At 40.4% G+C, this 19780-nt stretch overlaps 1 protein-coding gene across 1 annotated transcript in view; it reads right to left on the reverse strand.

The window, feature by feature from the left end:
* Positions 1–6475, reverse strand: part of HIBADH (3-hydroxyisobutyrate dehydrogenase) — an 81002-nt gene extending 74527 nt beyond the window's left edge. Inside the window, exon 1 of the mRNA XM_085226268.1 lies at positions 6271–6475. Within this exon, the coding sequence (XP_085082394.1) occupies positions 6271–6352 (82 nt within the window). The 5' untranslated portion in view covers positions 6353–6475. The remainder of the gene's footprint in view (positions 1–6270) is intronic.
* Between the last annotated feature and the right edge of the window lie 13305 nt (positions 6476–19780).

The following is a 19780-nucleotide window of genomic DNA, read 5'->3' on the forward strand; positions in this document are numbered from 1 at the left end:
GACCCAATGCCAGCAAATTTGGTGGCTCCTAGATTTCTTTGTTGATTACACAGGATAATTTCTCCTTTACAAGAAAGGAAAAAGTTATGCGGAATAAACGCTAAAGCATGTGGCAACAAAGCAAGCAGAAACAAGGCTAGCTATGGAACTACTGCAACTCAGAAGCACACATACAGAAGTGCTTAAGCTGGATCTGGACTCTAAGAGGTCTCAATGCTTAGTGAAGAATCCTCTCTAGGCCAATAACACTTGATTAATCATTTTAAAGTCTTTCTGACTTTAAGCTCCTTAGCCAGCAATGGTCATGCTCTTTCATCTCCAGCACTATTTTGGAAGTGCCACATTTAATAGATCAAGTTCGTTGAGAGAACTTTTGGTCTGAGATGGTTTCAGCAGATGCCTGCAATAATTACATAGCTACAGAAGTAGCACAATTTAAAATAAAAATGTACTGGGAAAACACTTAGTGCAAACTGAGATAAGTCACAGAAAGAGCACTCTGCTTTTTTTAAGAAGCGCTACATGCCAAATCTAGGAAACAAATGAACAAAGAGCTTAAAACACCACCATCAGTCATGGAGATCAGCTTGAAGTCCCTTCTTCTCATAGTTTCTATGAGTCAGACTTCCCCACTTCCATTGACCTAAAACTACTCTGTTTGCTAGCCAGCAGCTTCCAGCTTACTGCAGAGGTTCAAGTCCTGGTTTTCAGCATCTTTCTTCTATATCCCGTAATACCAGGGGATGTTATTTACCTTAATTCTAGGAAAACCTTAAGCACATGTGAGATGCAGCTTTTCTCTCAGTTATGCCAAACCTTGGCCACTTGCTTCAATGCATGCAATTTTGTCTTGTCCTTCAAGGAAATACTGGGAACTGAGAAGGACATTTTGCTCACGCTGCTTTGTGCCATTTCTTCACTTCACCCTGCCTTGCTTGTCTCCACCATCACCATGCCACCACAGAAGTCTGCTTTGTTTTAATGACTTCCCATGATTGCCTATCATCACATTCTACGATTAAGATACGAAAAGCCTCTGGCAATTGGGCCATAACAACAGACCTATTGCCAACAAGTACTTCTATGACTTCTCAAGGACCCTCCTCAGTGTAAATGTCTATGAAGCTAACTCATTCTACTATAATGCCTTCCTTAAGGCCCATTATTTCACAACATCCGCAAAAGGCTTAGATATAGATCAGCCGTAATATGAGGCAACATCCCCGCCAGTCCTAACAGTTTTGTCTCACCATGTTCTACTGTTTCCCCTTTTGGCTACCTCTGTGGTTATCTTTTTTCTTCAAAGTTAATGAATCAGGTGTCATTTCCTTTTCTATGCTAATTAATATTCCAATCTACAGGAAACGAGACTTCTTAGAGTAATAGTCCAATCCCTGACTTAGCTTCTGTCTTCTTCATTAACTTTTCACAGTCCAACATTAAATCTGCCACTTCAGTATTATATAATTTGATAACTTTAAGAAACCTCCAGATCCTCAGGTACTCAAACACAAGAAAACTGTTTTAAAAGATTGATAAAATTACCTTACAAACAAGCATACATACCAGTGCTGATTTCAATCACATTTTAATCAACTACTTCTAAAATCCTGGCACATAATATAACATAATGACTGTTTAAGCCAATGGGAGGTTGCCAGACAGACTCTTCAAGATCTGATTTTTTGGACTTTCATATTAGATGAAACTCCACAGGTATCACCATGGAAAGTGATATCCAGCTTGAATACCTAGGTACTGTTTACATTACAGTTCTGAATACAAGGCACACACTTGGTTTTTTTAAGAAGTGTATAATTCAAGAACCTCTGGATTCATACTCTGCAAATCCACATATATATATGCTTAGCCAACCCCATCAATTGTGAAGCATTTGCAGAAATTGTCCTTGTGGCACTGAGTCCATTTTACTTTAATGAGAAAATCAACTGCAGTCGCATAGCTGAAAAAATGCTCAGTTCACTTCCAACAACTAACAGAATACAGAACATCAATAACAGGAGCAACAGAAGCTACTTTTGAAATAGTTGCTGATACCACAAGCAATTAATTTTCCTTCACTGGAAACAGGACTAGTAGCATTAGGTTAATTTATACACGAAATTAATTGTTAGCAAAGCCAGCTACAGCTACACTAATTCAAATAATTTTGGCTTTTTCTGGGAGAGTCTTCATTATTATTGAAGGAGTTTGTGCTCATGGAATCCTGTGCCTGTTAAGACTGCACTGATGAGGATCTACTCACAATCCTCCCACCATATTAGGGGCTTACACACAATACAGATAAATGTTTTGCAATGACAAGTTATCCTATAATATATATGCTTGATTAAATCTGTGTAATTGCACAAGAATTTTCCCTTAAAAATAATTTCAGAAAGAAAATCAGTACGAGTTCATGAATTTCAAAATGCTTTTTCTTGAACAACATACATCCAATAAGAAAGGAAAGTCAGAAGTGCACAGACAGCAACCTGTCTTTAATCCTGTCCTTAGAATACCTGGCCTGTCAATGACCTCAAAAGCAAGTCTTTTCTAGCTACTACAGACTATTTAAAGTAACTTTCTTTTTGAACCTGAGCAATGACAGCTACAAGTTTAAAAGATCACTTCACACACACTTCATTTTAGATTGTTTCCTGAGTTAATAATTCTTAGAGCTTTAAGAAGAGATTTCAAATCCATTGGTGCCTTGAATTCACTGTAAAGAGTAGACTGCACAGACAATATGCAGTGCAGAGTCCATCTTCCTCTATTCAAAGAAAAAAACCCAAAAACTAGTGGTTGGCTAGGATCACAGACAGTATGGCTGGAAAAGGTCCAGTCTGCCTATACTCTAAGGCACAGACTAACTGGCCAAGAGCAGGCCCAAGAAATCAGTGATTTTTCAACTGTAATTTCAGCTCTTTTACTTACTTTTCGGGTGTAAAAAATACATCTTGAACTATGTTCACCAAAAGTGCCTAGCTCCTGAGCTGGAATTCCTAGCTTCCATGCCAAACATGGTAAATATAACTGGCACAAAGGATAAGAACTCACAAATTCATCTCTGGTATGAATTCCCTAACTAGAGTGGCTGGGAGTCATACTAACAATCCTGATCCCTCTAGATCACTGAATGTTGGGTTCTTTCCCATCCAGAAAGATGAGAATTAACAGGAGTATGGGAAGATGCCCATAGTGAGTTGAAGCTGACAAAGAAGGCTGTTCTTTTTGTTTGGGGTTGTATGAGAAAGTACAGTTGAAGTTGAAGTGAAAGTACAGAAGAACAGTTGAAAGTGAAGAACTTTGACATGGACAGGGAAGCATGACAGCAGCTCAGTATGAGCCACTAAATGAAAGCCGTTGCCCCGATTCAGTATATGGAGCTTTGGTACAACAAAAAACATCACCCTTTTCACTTTCCTGCTTTGAAAACAAGGATAGAGAGAGCTTCTGTATTTTGTGCACAGTCTCTACAGAAACTGCTACAGTCTCTACTGAAGTAGATCCTGGAGGGAAACAGATGAAGAAACACAGAAGTTAGGAAGATTAGCTGTACTCATGTAGCATCAGGTCTCTCTGCTCCTAGAAGCTTTGCCAATGGAATTTAAATTGCCCAAGGGTCACAGGCTTTTAAAGTTTACACAATGATTTTGTGAACTGCACTCTGCCAAAATCATAATTTAAGATTACAAGACTCTAAATTTGGCCAGCTTTACATTGAAAATGTCCCACTTGGTTCTCCTTGCCTCTGTAAAGTTTTGCTGATGAGAAACAGACACACTATCTTCTAAGTGTCAGTATTCTTACATCTTACATTTTTCTTTCCTGTAGGTATAACTCATTAAATGTTTGTTAATGTAATAAAGGCAAAAACATGTACTAAGTATTTTCATCTAAAAAGAACATCAAGTGTACACTTGATCTCTTAACTAAGTAATGTGCTGGGCTTTAGAGCAGTAGGTCTTTCAGCTGTAATCCCTGCTTAGTAATTAATGCTTCTCTGCACCAGAGCATGGAATCACCTAACAGTTCACACACAGCTAGTGCATCAACAGAAGTGCTATTAAACTGTTAAGTTAAATGGGTTCCTTTTACTCATCCAGAGCTATTGGCAATGACATTTGCACTCTCTAGTAGGGTATCATCTTCTTTGATGAACAGCTCCCTCAGATGATGCATTTCTTTCACCTGTAAATCTTTGTCAGCCACAAACATCCCTCTTCCTTCATCCCTACTAGCAGTCCCCAGGAAGGATTTATCTACACCTAGCCCAAAAAAGTACTTTAAGATCATGAACACCCTCTCCAAGAAGCATCTTTGTCAGCAACATCACAAGACAATACCTTCTCTGTCAACTATCCAGTTTGCCAGTACATGAACATACATAACCAAGGTGCCTTCATCTATTTCCTCCCAGAAGATTTAAGTCTCTAGTACATATAGAAGAAACAACCCACCATGGTTTGTTGTCCAAGAGCAATTAACAAACTAAGGAACATTCTGTAAGTGAATGGCAAGAGACCACTGACAAAACTGTTATGTTGGACATGCTATGTTGTGTTGGACAGATTCGTCAGAGCGGGCAGAGCTCCTTCTCTATCATGGTGTTTCATTCAGAACAATGCTCATTGAAAACTCTAATCAAAATACAACTTTTAGTCTACTGAAAGCCAAAGAAAAGAGTTGCAAACCTAATAAAGACATTAGATATGAGGACATCTAGACATGTAACAGTGCAATAGAGCTTAGCAGATAAGAAAGCTTAATTTTCTTCATCCCATGAACAGTTTTCAGAGTCAGAAGGACTTTCAGTGCAGTCACTACTAAGTCAATAGTTTAAACACTATAGGTGAAAATTTGTTCTGTGGGAAATTCCAGAGAGACACAATTTCTCCTTATAGTCAGTTTCTTGATCAGGTCTTTCAATCAATGACAAACTGTATTTTTCAACTTAAAGAGTCAGTGTGGTGGTTTTGGTTGCTTTTTGCAGCTGCGCTCACCACCAACCATCTTCATGTGTGTTGCATTCTTAACATGAAACATGGAGACCAGGATATTGATCAGAATGGGATGTCAAAGCTCTTATGCAGATATTCCTGATGACTACCATATACAGAAAATTCAAAATGCACTGGAAGCTGTTGCTACAAAATTGGCAGCGTCACTAAAGGTACTAAACACACAAGCAGGAATCTTGTATTTAACTTTACTAGCGCATGACTGATACACCTGTTGCACTTGAGCTGTTACCTGGCATAAAATCAGAGCTGCAACCATGAAGAAATATCATGCATTAGTAACAGAGATAAAATTGAGCAAGATAACACTGAAAGCTAATTTCAAAATTAAGTGTTATACACTTTTCATTGATCTGTTTAAATGAGGTTTGAGGCCAAATCAGAATTTAAAAACTTAAAGTAATGATCTGAGTAATTCCCAAATCTCTTTAAGTGCCATTATTTTAAAAGCATATACCACATAAAATAATATCTCTCTTCCATTTTACTACTTGAAAAGTCTTCACCTCCTAGTCTGTTGGGAGCCTAACATGACATACGTGAGCTGCTACTGATATTGGCTGGTTACATCACTTCCAAAATGACACTGAAAATGCTGCTGAGGGAATGCTTTCAGTTATCTGCTTCAGCGGGTAAAACTGTGATGCTGAAGCATGCTTTCAAGGCTCAGAGAAGGAAAAGATTTGGGCACCCGCTCTGCCAGAGCATTCCTCTTCCCCTAGCACTGAGAGGACACTGAAACGCAACCCTCCCTTTCACTACCAACCAAGCACGTGTGGAACTCTCACGGGAAAAACTGCTGGGTCTGCCTTCAGGTACGGGAAATAACTTGGTGCAATGATTAAGACGGCTGAAGAGAACAGATCCAGATCGCTGGTACCGTTAACGTGTCATTGGTTCCGCAAAGAACACGTGTGTGTTCTCTCACTCTCCACGCATGCTATTTGAAGTAAAAGAGGCAGAACACTGATGCAGTGAGGCCACTCCGAGCCCCTGAGGCGACCTTCGCAGCGGACCTTGGGCAGCGGACTTCGTGCGGCCGCACCGCGCCGTGACAGCCCTGCCGCGCTCCCGGGGGTTCCATTCCCTCGGCCGCCGCTCGGCGGGGCGACGCGGGGCCCGCGTGGCGCGGAGCCGCCCATGACAGCGCGGGGACCGGCGACGCTGCCCGGCCGAGCCCCGAGCCAGGCCCGGCCTGCCCGCCGCCCGTGTCAGCGCGGTGCCGCGGGGAGAGACAGGTCCTTACCCATCGCCGCGCGAGCGGCACGCACCCCCCGGTGCCAGCGCCACCAGCCCGCCGGTCCCCCGAGCACCACAGCCGCGGCCATGCTGCGCACAGGCGCCGAGCGACCTCCGGCCAACCGCCACCCTCCCCGGCGCCTCCCCGTCCGACACCGCCGCCGCCTCGCGAGCGGCAGCCGCGGTAGCCAACCACGGCCGACGCACGGCGGAGCGCAGCCCGTGGCTGCGCAGACTCCTCCCCGTGACCGCCCGGCTCCGCCCGCCACTCGTTGACGGCCGCAGCGTGCCCGCTCCGCGCTGCCAGCTCTCCGCGGCCGGTGCCAGGAGCGGGGCGGGGTGGAGGCTGGGCAGGCGCTGGGGCGCCGTAGTAGGGTAGCGCAGCTGGTGGTGGTAACTCAACTCCGCTGCCCGCGGCGGCGTTCCAGCGCTTCTCGCCGCTGCCTTCTGTGCGAAGGCCGCTCCCTGAAGAGAGGGAGCGGGCCGCGCTGTGGCAGTGGGCCACGGAGGCGTTTGCCTTTCCCCGGGGCGGGGCGGGCAGCCAAGCTAGTGGAGCCTCCCCAGGCCCGCGGCTGTGGGGTGGCCTGTGAGAGTCTCCCGAGGCGGGCCCGGGTTTTGTGGTGGGTAGGGTGTTGTTTGAGGCTGAGGCGACACACGGTTTCGTGTGGGGCACTTCTTGTCCCTGTAACATGAAAACACATGAAACACATGTGTGGTGTTCATGGTGCCCTGGCTGTGAGGAGAAAGGCCTTTTCCTCATCTGAGTAGAAAACAGGTGCTGGCATTCGTCATATAATCATTAAACTTGGAAAAGACCACTGGTCTTTTCTAGGCATCTAGTGTGACCATCTACCCATTGTCACCATGCCCACTGAACCATGTTCCTCAGCGCCACATCTACATGTTTCTTGAACACCTTCATGGGTGGTTGCTTAACCACATCCCTGGACAGCCTGTTCCAATGCTTCACCATTCTTTCTGATTTTTTTTTCCTGACATCCAACCTGAATCTCCCCTTGTGCAACTGAAAGCCACTACATCTCATTCTGTTGCTGTTACCTGGGAAAAGAGGCTGACCCCCGCCTCACTACAGTCTCCTTTCTGGCAGTTGTAAGGGGTGGGAAGGTCTCCTGAGCCTCCTTCAGACAAACAACCCCAGTTCCCTCAACTACTCCCATCAGACTTGTGCTCCAGACTCCTCACAACTTTGTTCCCCTTCTCTGGACACTGTCCAGGGCCTCAATGTCTTTATTGTAGTGTAAGTCCCAAAACTGAATACAGTACTCAGGGTGTGGCCTCGTCAGTGCTGAATACGGAGGAATGATCACATCCCTGCTCCTGCTGATTATACTGTCATACAAGCCAGGATGCCATTGGCCTTCCTGGCAATCTGGGCACACAGCTGGCTCACGTTCAGCTGGCAGTCAACTAACACTCCCAGATCCTTCTCCTCCATTCAGCTTCATGACCAGCTTCATTGTGTTGTGATCCCAAGAGCAGTTCCAGAAGATCTGACCACCATCAGTTAGCAAACAACTAGCGAGAACTGTGCTGTGTCTCTGCGGTGTGGGATCCAAAGGGGCCTGGTGACCTACAGACGGTGTGGGGAAAGCCCCAGACTGGGTGCAAGGGAGCAGAGCTGGGCTCTAAGGATAGAGCTGTGCAACTGACACATCTCTGTCTCATGAACAGAACAGTTACTCTCTTTTCTTGAAGGCAAAACTTGCCTTAGCTTGTTGTGGTGCCACTGTAGAGGAGCGTTGGGTACTCCTTTAGTCATTAGGGTATTCGTATTATGTCAGAGGGTGTTGTGTGTTTTTCTTTTTTTTTGTAACTGTTCCCCAAGGAACGTAGTTATCAGGAGACCTCAGGTCTCACAAAGTCAGGTATTCACTCAGTTATGCGTTAGCACAGAAAGAATAGGCTCTCTCTCCCTACATAAATACGCACTGGGCTCTTCTGTCAGTATCATAGTGTATATTTGTATACTTGCCCCTATAAAACAGTGGATGATACACAGTTAAATTAATGCAGCTCAACATAAAGGCATCTTGTGGGCAGGAAACAAGGCTGTGGTTATACAATTGCTTTAATCTGGCATGTGTCACCACTCCACAGGCTGATCTCATGCCTTCACTCAGTTGCTGCTTCTTGATTCCTACAGCTAAGGCATGGGAAAGAGACAGAGAAACAGAAACTCTTTAACTTGCTAGCACTTCGCAAATTTTTGAAGCTCCAGAGACTCATACATGCCAGTATTTTCATAAGCTCACTTGTTTCTTCCAGCATGCCATTTGAAGAGTGCCAAGTGAATGAAGCTACTGAGCTGTGTTTACTTATTTTCTCAGTGGTGATGAGGCTAACAAACATCTTAGCACAAATTCTGTTGAGATGAGGTGTGACTCCTCATCAATACTGCTATGCTGGCAGAAATCTGTACTAGTCCAAATAAGGTCTTTGAAAATCATTAAAAACCTGAATTCTACATACAATCACATGTGACTTTCACTCAGCTTGTTAATGTGGTTTTTACCTTCCTGCCTGATTCTTCACTGCCTTGCAATTTTAGAGTCATTTATCTTTTTCCAGCTGGCTGCAGACTCCTACTAGAGCTGAACTGAGTTAGAAAATGATTGATTTGATGTTCTGGGGGGTGGGGACCAAGCAAGCAGAATCTACTGATATCACTCATTGTGGTAGTCACACACAGAATTTTAATTCTCATTACAAGACACAGCTTTGCCAGAACTGCTGCACCTTTCCTAGAACCTTATCATGTCCAAGAGGGTTTTATTTGTATAGGTATATGAGATTCGTACTAGCAAAATATAAATACAGCACAATCATTTCCAAACATAGCATGAGAAACTGCAAAAAGGAAAGTCCTGATGCTAAAAGTATAGAAGACTGAGGCTTACATTGCTTTGCCAGCACACCTGTGAATAAACTCTGTTGTCTATTGACATGTTCGCTCCTATCTTACTGTGCTTTTTACATTGCTTTTGTACAGAACATGATTTTATAGATGACGAAATACAAGAAATTTTATTAATCTCTGCTCACACACTGAGCAGTGATACAACTTATACCAGTACTTTAGAACTTCTAAGATAGACACTATGAGAAGAAAACATGTAGTACTAGATAGTACGGACTAAATACTGCAGAACATTTATAAAAAAAACAGACTAAAATGAAATCTAGCTGCTTTTTTTGTCCCCTCCAAAATGCCCTCCAGTGATGTTTGAACTTTTAGCAGGCGTATAATAAAGTTGGATCATTTTGTTAAAAATAATTTTGCCTTTCATAAAAGTTGATCTCATTATAAATTAAGCCTTGCTAGTTAATTTTATTTTGTGTGTTTCTTATTTCTTTCCCAACCTAATCACATTCTTTCCACGCAAAATGAAGAAAAAAAGCTTTGTTAAGATTGAAATAATTTAAAGTAAATAGCCATGAAAGCTTTTACTTACAATAAAACACAGGATAAAAATGTTCTGATTTTTTTTTGTTTTGTAAAGCAGCAGTATCTCCTTACTCACACCTACTTGAGAGTATTTCATAAAGATCTGTACGAGATGATTTCTTAAATTGTTAACTAGTTAAAATGCAGATAAACAAATTATTGTTTGTACAGTTTATTTCTACAAATTAAAGAATATCTTTCCCATGTGTTAAAATGTGGATACATACCTCATTTGAGTGCATAAAAGCCCTACTTTTTAAAGTAAAATGCTTTAAATTAATATGAGCAAAGTCTAAAATTGCCTATAAAAATAAATTCATTAGATATTTCAAAATATTTAGAAGTGCCAAAAAAGCTTTCCAGAAATCAGCGATTGCACTACAAACATGCCACAAAGGGGAACTGTTAACAAGTGTTACTTTGCCAGTGGTAGGAAGATTGCCAACACTTAATTGGCTTTAAAGTTTTGTTCTATCAATGGTGTATTGTATCTTAAAAGCATTAATACCAACCTTACGATTTAGGCATGAAATGGGACCTCAAAATATCTGACTGACTACGGAAGGAACTATTTTCTAAAGGCAAGCTAACTGGTCTCCTTGTTACTCTACTATTAGAAAACAGTTCATTTTTTAACACAGCAAAAAGGGTATCAGAAAAATAAATCATATGTGAGAATGACAAATAGTAAATATATAACCAGTATGTATCTGTTTTCATCAGTAGATTGATCTTACAGTGCTTTATCAAAGAGTATGGATGCCATTTCAGAAACTGATCTGTTGGCTGCCAGATCAATCTAAGTCAGCCTTGCTCCGCAAACCCAGGTGGATCCCAGAGGCTCTTCTCTCTCGAGATCATTGAGCCTCCTAGTGTTACACAATCCATCAGTGACAGCAAAGGGGTACTGAAGAAGAAATAAAACTTTCTTGATTGTCCTTATTGTATAATCATACCATGCTAATTGCCACTATTTCCACGTTCAGTAAGCCACATTATCTTGCTATTATTAATACATAGTTGCTATTATCACCTTGCTGTGTAGACTGATATGGGCTCATTTCTGCAGAATCCTAAGAAATGCAGAGGAAAAGATACGATGCCTTGATACTGCACAGTACAGTACCCTGCTGTCATCTGAGCATCTTAGATCATCAAAAACTTCTGTGTGTTTATTCACATCACACCCAAAGGATGCTAAATCAAAATCGTTGTGTTTTAGTGACCGACATGTATTTCTTCCCCTGAAAGAAATGTGTGTAGGCCTTAGGTGTCCTCCATGGTACTTGTGACATTGTACCATGGAAGTTAAAATATGAGAACTGGCAGAGCACTTACAATACAGAAAGCAGATGCTATTTATACACTGATAATGTACTTGTTGGTACATCATGCCCACTAAGGTGTGGGATGTGTAAAGAGATATAAGTAAAAAGAAACCAATGTGAAGAAGGCTACTTTGTATGTTCTTTGTGTTGAAAATATGGGCATCTCAATTTGTTTATAGATCTAATATTAAAAGGCAAAATACACATAAGGACTTTTAAAAATAGGACATTTATAGTATATTTTTGGTAATGTATATTTTCTTGCATTTAAGGATGTTTTTACCTTAATGAGAAACTCTTAAAAGCAAAGGGAATTGTCAAATAATACTAAAGGTTTCTGGATCAGCTTTCAGAGCCTGCCCCTGACATAACTGCATTCATGTGAGATAATTACTGTTAATCTCAAATATATAAGTTTCCATCACTTTGGGGAGATTTCCTTTTTTAGGACATCGACTTTTCCAATTATCGAGACTGGTAACTATGCACTATATTTACTTAATTTACTTAATTTAGTTATATATTCTGGAGCAGTATGTAATCCAGTAATTAACCATGAACTGAATGTGCAGTATGCTGAATATTGCGTGCGCACACACACACAGAGGGAAGCACATTCCAGACTTCTGCAAACATTGCCCTGGGGAAACACTGACACTTTTTTTGTATGAAGAATTCTTGTCTACTTTGTCAGGAGCATTCCTCCTGTTGTCTGGAATTGAGTTGCAGCTCATTTGGATGTCAGCTGAATGCAGAGTGCACAGGTTAATATAAGTACATACGTACCTGCACTATTTAATACCACGGTCAGTTAAACACTGTAGGCAATTTGTTTTCATTTTTATGCTTTAACTGTTAATCTTTGTGTACAGTAGCTTATTTTTACACGCTTATTTCACATGACAAAGAAATGCAATGAAGAGGATGACTTTGGTTCAGATTCAAGATGAACAGTTAAGGAAAAAAAATCCAAAATAAATATTGCTACATGTGATAAATAGTATCGATCATGCTTACTTGATTTTGACTACTGGATGCAGTGCATCATATACAGTACCCATTGGTTTATTGCCCTCCAACTGTTAGTCAATGTCTTTCTGTCATTTATGGGATACTGACATTGGAAAAGAAAATAAACATGGTAGGGCAACATGGAAAAGTGATGTAGAAAAGCAACACAGTTGGTGTGTTGATGATCTTAAATTTAAGGGTCCCAATCAAAGAAGTCTGCATGTAAAACAAAAAGTATGAAAAACATAGAAAAAACAAAAATTTTGTCCAACCAGCAAATGTATATACCAGTATTTAAACAGATTTGCATTACTCTGATAAAATCCTGAACTAACCTCATCATGATATAAAAATAAAAAGGAATATTAGCAATTACTTATTCCTTGGGCCTTCCTACACAAAAGTGCAGAGCACAGTACTTCAGAAACAGTTTCTTTGTGTGGTAAGTTCCTGAGCAAAACCGTGGTTTAACCTGGCAGGCAGCTCAGCACCATGCAGCTGTTCACTCACTCTCCCTGCCCAGTGGGATGAGAGAAAGATCTGGAAGCAAAATAGACCACGTGAATTGAGATATAAGCTATTTACTAAGAATAGAAGAGAAAAAGGGATCAGAAAAAGCAATTACAACCATACACAATGCAATTACATATCTGCAATGCAATTACTCAGCTAACAACACAACTGCCCACTGACTGACGTACGAATAGCAACACAACATCTCACCACCTGCTAACACCCAACTAATCCTCAAGCAGCCAATGGTCCCTGGCCAGCTCTCCACAAAGCAGGACGACATGTACCTAATGAAGCTCAACAAGATCAAGTGCAAGGTGTTGCTCTTCCGTCAATGCAATATGAATGCTTCCCAGATATATGTTCAGTCTGGGAGAAGAACTCATTGAGAAGAGCTCTGCGGAGGAGGATTTGGGGGTCCTAGTGGATGAAAAGCTGGACATGGGCCAGCAGTGCGCACTTGCAGCCTGGAAAGCCAACTATATCCTGGGCTGCATCAGAAGATGGGTGGCCAGCAAGGTGAAAAAGGGGATTGTCCCCCTCTACTCTACTCTGCGCTTCTGAGTCCCCACCTGCAGTACCATTTCCTGGGGCCTCTGGCACAAGAAAGATGTGGAGCTGTTGGAGCAGGTCCAAAAAAATTAAAAGATTATTTACAACATATCTGCTAACTGATGTATCAGAAGGTCATACTTTGTGAAACCCTTCATATTGATCAGCTGCTTTCTCACATAACAGTATGCAGATGTTTGCAGCCAGCACACATTCTTCTGTGTGAATTTCTGCCCACAGCATGTGTTATAAATTTTTAGGTATTTGGACAACTCCTCACAAGAGTGAATTGCCATTCTATCAGAGGCCACAAATTATGATTTAGAATTTACACATAGTACTAAGCTTGATTATCTACTGCTTGGTTACTAGCACATAGTAACTACATAAAAAAAGGAAAAGAAATTGTACAGCTAATGTAAGAGTTATTGGCCAATTCACTTAAGGCTCACAGCATGCTTCATCTGTACTGTGATATGAATTCCAGTAGAGCAGAGTCACAAGAGTATTGGTCACCAAAACAATAGGAACATTATGTAAAAGTCCAAATCATAGTGTGAGTGCTCTACCCACCACTCCCCTCCAAAACAAAAAAAAAAAAAAGAGAAAAAAAAAGGGAGAAGTGCTTTGCTTTCCTAAATAAGAAAAGTCAACCCTTTTGTTAATATACTCACTAAAGAAGTAATTTCATTTTTGTTGTCTGAGCTGGGAGATAAAATATGAATATATATTACAAAGAGATGTTGAGTAACCAGAAGCAACCAATGCACCTAAGAGTTTTCTGTTAATACATACAGTACTAAGCTAAAACTTGGCTATGATATTAATCCTAATGCCAATAGTAACAAACAATATTACTAATAATACTATTAATAATTAATATCACTGATTACAAATGAATCTATTCTGAACTCCTGGAGTATAACTAAATATAAATGAAATGCAAATCTGGTCTGCTGTGCCTGCCTTTTGATATCTGGTTGAATATAGGAAAAGATGCACAAGAAAAACCACATGACCAGTTTCCAAAATCCAGAGTTGTTGATTTAGGGGAAACTGGAATTTTCTGAGTTTTCCTCAGTATTAGTGCTTCTGTAAAATGGACATGATATGCCTGCTTATATACACAAACTGAAGCTTTGATTGCAAAATAAGATGGACAAAAATATTTTCCATAATGGATTTGTTTGAAAGAAAAACACTTTTTGAATGGTCTGTTTTTTTCCCCCCCAGTAACACATTATCTTCACTGAGCATGAAATCAAGCAGTGGTTTGTTATTATTAAAAATGAACATAGCTGTATCATTATCACTAGAGGATATATAATCCTATTATCATTTTACTCGATAAACAGTGACAATGTTGTGTTTGTAACAGCCTCCAGAGATATAATAAATCTAGCCAGGGAATGTCAGCCTGGTCCAAGACAGATTAAATTTAGAGAACTGGAACATAGTTCCCAGTAAACAAACACTTTGAGGTCAGGAGGTCATACTCACTCAGCTGTACTTCATAAGCCCTATTGGAAATAACTTTCATACCATCACTGAGTATGTTTCATGCTACCTAATAATACCGAGGGCCAAGCAGAGATAGAAATGATTTCTTGGTTAAATATTGAGTGTAAAATGATCAAGAAACAATATGTAAGTGGCAAATCAATATGATGTTAGACATTCAGAGAGTGCAGTTCATGAGATCTCTTCTGTGGGGAAAAAAAAAAACTAATCCCACTCTAAAGCTCGTGGAAATTCCCATTGCCAAATGAGCTGGATTTGGCTCTGCATGACTGTGAATAATATAGCACCAACTAAGGTTAACTATACTTGAATGCAGAAGAGTATTAGGAACATACAGCCAAGGAACTCTCTCATGGCAGTTGACTAACTGCTTCATAGTGGGGGCTACAAGTCAGCAAAGGTCTGGGAAGGAGAGAGAGAACTGCATACTGAATTTGCTTTTGGCATTTCTTCTGAGAGAAAAATTCCTGATTTTGACAGTCCTAAAATAAATACATATCAATGTGCTGCTTAATATGGATAAAGCTTCCAAAAATTTCTAAGATCACTTGGTGCTTTTTGGAGGGACTTGCACACCTTGATGGCCTTGCTTCAGGAAGTGGTGTCCTTCTGAGAGGCCATGTGCCATCAGCAGATGCTACTGACAAGCACAGGCAGGGCTGAGTGGTGGATTTCAACTGACACTTTAATGAAGCCTCAAAGAGTCCCCATTAGCACATTGTGTATTCAGGACACGTGGATATACAGACTGAATGCTGTGATAGTATGAAATACATTTTAAAAACAGATTCTAACTAAGTGTTTTGTATACAAAACACTATCTACAGGCCAGAAAATTCTTGCCATATAATAAACCAAAGCCATATGTCATGGCTGTGACATTAGTGTATGCATGTTTAAAAGACAAATAGTTGTTATCCATGTTAATAATGTAAAGTACATTTTGACTGAAAGAGCCAGTTCTAAAACACAAGAAGCAGCAACTGCACTCTGGTCAAAACTGCTAACTTTGCTACCTTACAATATAAAGTACTTTTTAGTGAAAAAGAAGGTCATTTGCTAAATACGTGCCTTCTTGTAGAGCATTGCAGAAATGTAAACACTGCATTATTGTTTTTATAGTCCTTATACAAGGAAGATCATTGCAAAATAAGATAGAAAAATTTTTCAAAAATGGTGTATGGTAAAATAGTCTGCATTTCTAAGTGAAATTGTACTTGATGAAATAAAAAAAATCAGAAAAACTGGATTACTTTCTATATACAAATCTGCATAGAAAAATCCAGTATATTCTGGTCTGTACAATGTTAACAGGCAGGATAGTCAGGAGGATGAACTAAATACCAATTATAATTTCTGTGCTGCATTTCCTAGTATTTGATTTGCACAAAATGTATGTTAAAAGTTACTGTTTTTGCACAGAATGTGAGAATTCCTTACATCTGAATTAAGAACTCCAGCAGCAGGAGGATTCCAGATCTGTTGGATGTTTTCTGTACAGACAGGAATACTGCAGGTTTAGACCATTCTCAAAAGTAAATGTGGGGCTACAGAGAAAAGCAGGGCTGCCTTTCTTAAGTCCCAGGTCAGGCACAGCATCACTCAGATATCCTTATATCCTTTGAGAAAAATATATACTATTAGAAGAAAACAGGAGAGCTGTCAGGCTCCGTACAGATAGAACCTGTGCAGACACTCCTGCATGGTGTCAGTGACGGCAGTCAGCCCAGAGGGGACCTGGAAGAGGATACAAACAGCATGCTTGTATGGCTAAGGGAAGTGTCCTTCTGTTCTCCATCCTCAGGGCTGAGGGCTTTGCCCTGAGGGGTAAGAGCTTAGAAATCTCCTTGCTTGTTTGTTTCCTGCCACAGGCAGTTTTCCTGCCTCTGAAAACAAAATGTTGGTCATTTGGGAGCTTCCTATTACTTTAGGATGGCAAAGATAAAAGGCTGGAAGAAACAGTAAATCTACCAAAGCATACAAAGCAAAAGTATTTACCTGTTTTATATCTGTTAAGATTTAAGTGACACCTACTCAGTGGTCATGTACATGCAGCTCTGCATGTGCTCATAAGAGGTATGCTAAAGGCAAAAAAAAAAAAGTCCCAAAAAACCCAAACCCAACTTGCTAACATCATAAATAAGAAATGAAACACTCCCCCAGACCTGGGTCTCCAGTGCACATATAGTAATTACACACCAGAGAGTAAAGCCTCAGTGTGTGCAAGCATTTAATTTGTTATTTGCATTTATTAAAAACATTCCTTTTCGCTTTAACAATACAGTAACCCAATAGTGAAATAGCAGCAATTCAAATGCAGTCATTTACAGACATGCGGTTTCTTGTGCCCATTGTACAGTGCAACGCTGCCAAGTCTCACACCTCAGGAGTAAGCTCCTGCTCTCTCCTCTCTCTGTCACACACGTACATGCACACACATGCAAAATTTACATGTCTGCTCTCACCTACACTCTTTTGGGAAAAGCCACAAATTTCATCAATCTCACTCATACAGATCTAAAAATCTTGGCAGCTTTTGAATAGCTTTTTTTCACCACCTGCAATTAAGTGTTGGAAAAGAAATCCAAAATATACACAGAGAAACTTTCTCCTTAATAGGAAATGTTAGCAACAGTGTGATTGCTAATATGTTCCAAAGTTTTACCATACCATCTTACTGGAAGGCAAAGTCCGTATGCTGTGTGATTAGATTTCCTTAAACGCTGGGCAATTCAGTGTTGTCAGCTGAAATGTAAAACATTATTTATAACTGTTTAACTGTTTTAAGAGTATAGTTAATAGTTTTCTGTAACATGATCTTAAAGAAGTTGATTAAGTGTGCTTTACAACGTGACCAGGAAGAGCTTCCGATTAGTGACATTGATCTATATATTTTACATCTCACATGGCCCATACTCTTAAAAGTTGGGAGTGTTTAAATAGGAGTTGAAGCAAAATGAAATCAAATTATTAGAACTTAAGTGTTTCCTTACCACACTTCATCAATATCAACATGTCATGCCAATAGATTGAATATCCACAACATAAAGTACCTTTCTCTGGTCATAAAAACTAGAAATACACAATTTTTCTGTCACTCATTCAAAGCAAAGATGGCTCTCAGGGGAATAATACAGATCTGGATCTAAAATTCATCATGGCTTTGATTCAGGCCATAATACCAATGGTAAACAGAAATACACTGGGCTCTTAACCTTAATACAATTTCAAATGTAGCCAAGGTTAAACACATGTGACAGCAACACATTTCTAATTTCAAAGTAGTAAATTGTTAATAGAGCTCACAAGTTTTAAAAGACAGTGTCATTATGAAAATAGTAAATGATTTCTAAACTTGTATCACTGTTTTCTAAGAGCCTGTAACATGCCCCATGCTTCCCATGACAATCCTGGTTAGTTTCTGCTTAGAGTTTTTATTCCTCATTGTACAATCAATGAATATACAGATGATATAGTATAACCAGGAGTTTGGCTGAGGCAATTATTATACTAGAGTAGGAAGAAAGGACACTCACCCTCTCCGGGGTTCACATGATAGACTCTGATGGAGCAGATCTCCAGAAGAGATCCTTCCCCACTGGCAGTCAGCTCTTAAATGGGTCTAGGAGAGGTGCAGCCAGGCTCCACCCCTTCCTGCAGCACAGGTGAATCACCTTCACCTGTTCTCCCGTGGCTGACTTATTGCTCACCTCAGGTGATTAATCAGAGGTTCAGGCTGTGATTCAGCCGCCCCATACACTTGTTCATCTTATGCCTGAAGAGGGACTTGTGCAGGTCTCATACTTAGTATGTATAACTTCAAAGCAGAGGGATTTTCACATCTTGGTCTACATTTCCAAATCCTTCAGAATTTAGTATTGCTCAAATCCAGTTACTGCATTCACACATATTTTTACCTTATTTAGGTGCGCAGTGAAAGTAGAGGCAAGGGACAAAATGGAAACACAAAGGATTCTGACCTGGTATTGAGAAACTTTTTTTACAATTAGTGTTGTCAAGCACCAGAGCAGATCCTTTAAGTGATGGTGGAATCTCAATCCTTGGAGATATTCAGAGCGTAGGTAGGCTAGGCCCTAAGTGCTCTCATTAGAGCTGCTCTGGAGGCCTCTTCCAAACTCTGTGGTTCTGATTCCGTGATACAGATAGGGAGAATTGTGTCAGAAAGATGCTTGATTTCTTCCTTAAAAAATTAAACAAAAAATTAAACATTGGCTAAGCAACGATTCTACATGCTTAAGAGTAAAATTCTGGAATATGTGTCAAATCTATTATAAAATACCACTTGAACAAAAACACCTTGCTGCGTTCTTGAAGCCAGTGTGGTTGGAAAGGTGGAAGTCAGAGTAAAGACAGGATTACTGCCACCAAACCCATAACAAGCTTTTCTAATTGAATTAGCGTATTAGAGAGTCTCACATGACAAGGCATTCACCAGAAATGCTATCGCTTTTTTAATGTTACAATATTAAATACAATGCAGATAATATAAACATTAATAGAAAAAAATAATATACTAAAGAGCTAGTTTCTCAAAAGATTTATATTACACAGATGAATTTAAAGAGTTAGCACCTTATGATCTCTGCCTAGAAAATTCAGATCAATTAAGGCACTTAATCATTAATTCTAACACCAAGTCCTCCACTGAACAAGACAGAGATGGAGCTCCTGTAGTGAAGTTAGTTAAGGGCTACTAAAATGATTAAGGGTCTAGAACAGCTCTTCAGCGAGGAAAGGCTGAGAGAACTGGGCCTGTTCAGCCTGGGGATGAGAAAACTCAGGGGAGATCTGAATCAATGTGTAAAAGTATTTGAAAGGAGAGTATCAAGTGGATGGAACCAGACTCTTCTCAGTGGTGCCCAGGGGTAGGACAAAAGGCAGTGGGCACAATCTACAACAATGGAAGTTCTGTGAGGAAATGACTGAGCACTGGAACAGGTTGCACGGAGAGGTTGTGGAATCACCTTCCCCAGAGATATGCAAGAGTCATGTGGAAACAACCCTGGATAGTGTGTGTTATGGGACTCTGCTTGAGCAGTTTACTACCTTGAAATTAGAAATGTGTCCCCATCACACGTATTTAACTTCAGCTCCATTTGGGACCA

The sequence above is a fragment of the Meleagris gallopavo genome, chromosome 6 (genome assembly GCF_905368555.1).
Source record: "Meleagris gallopavo chromosome 6, MGAL_WU_HG_1.1, whole genome shotgun sequence".
NCBI classification, from domain to species: domain Eukaryota; kingdom Metazoa; phylum Chordata; class Aves; order Galliformes; family Phasianidae; genus Meleagris; species Meleagris gallopavo.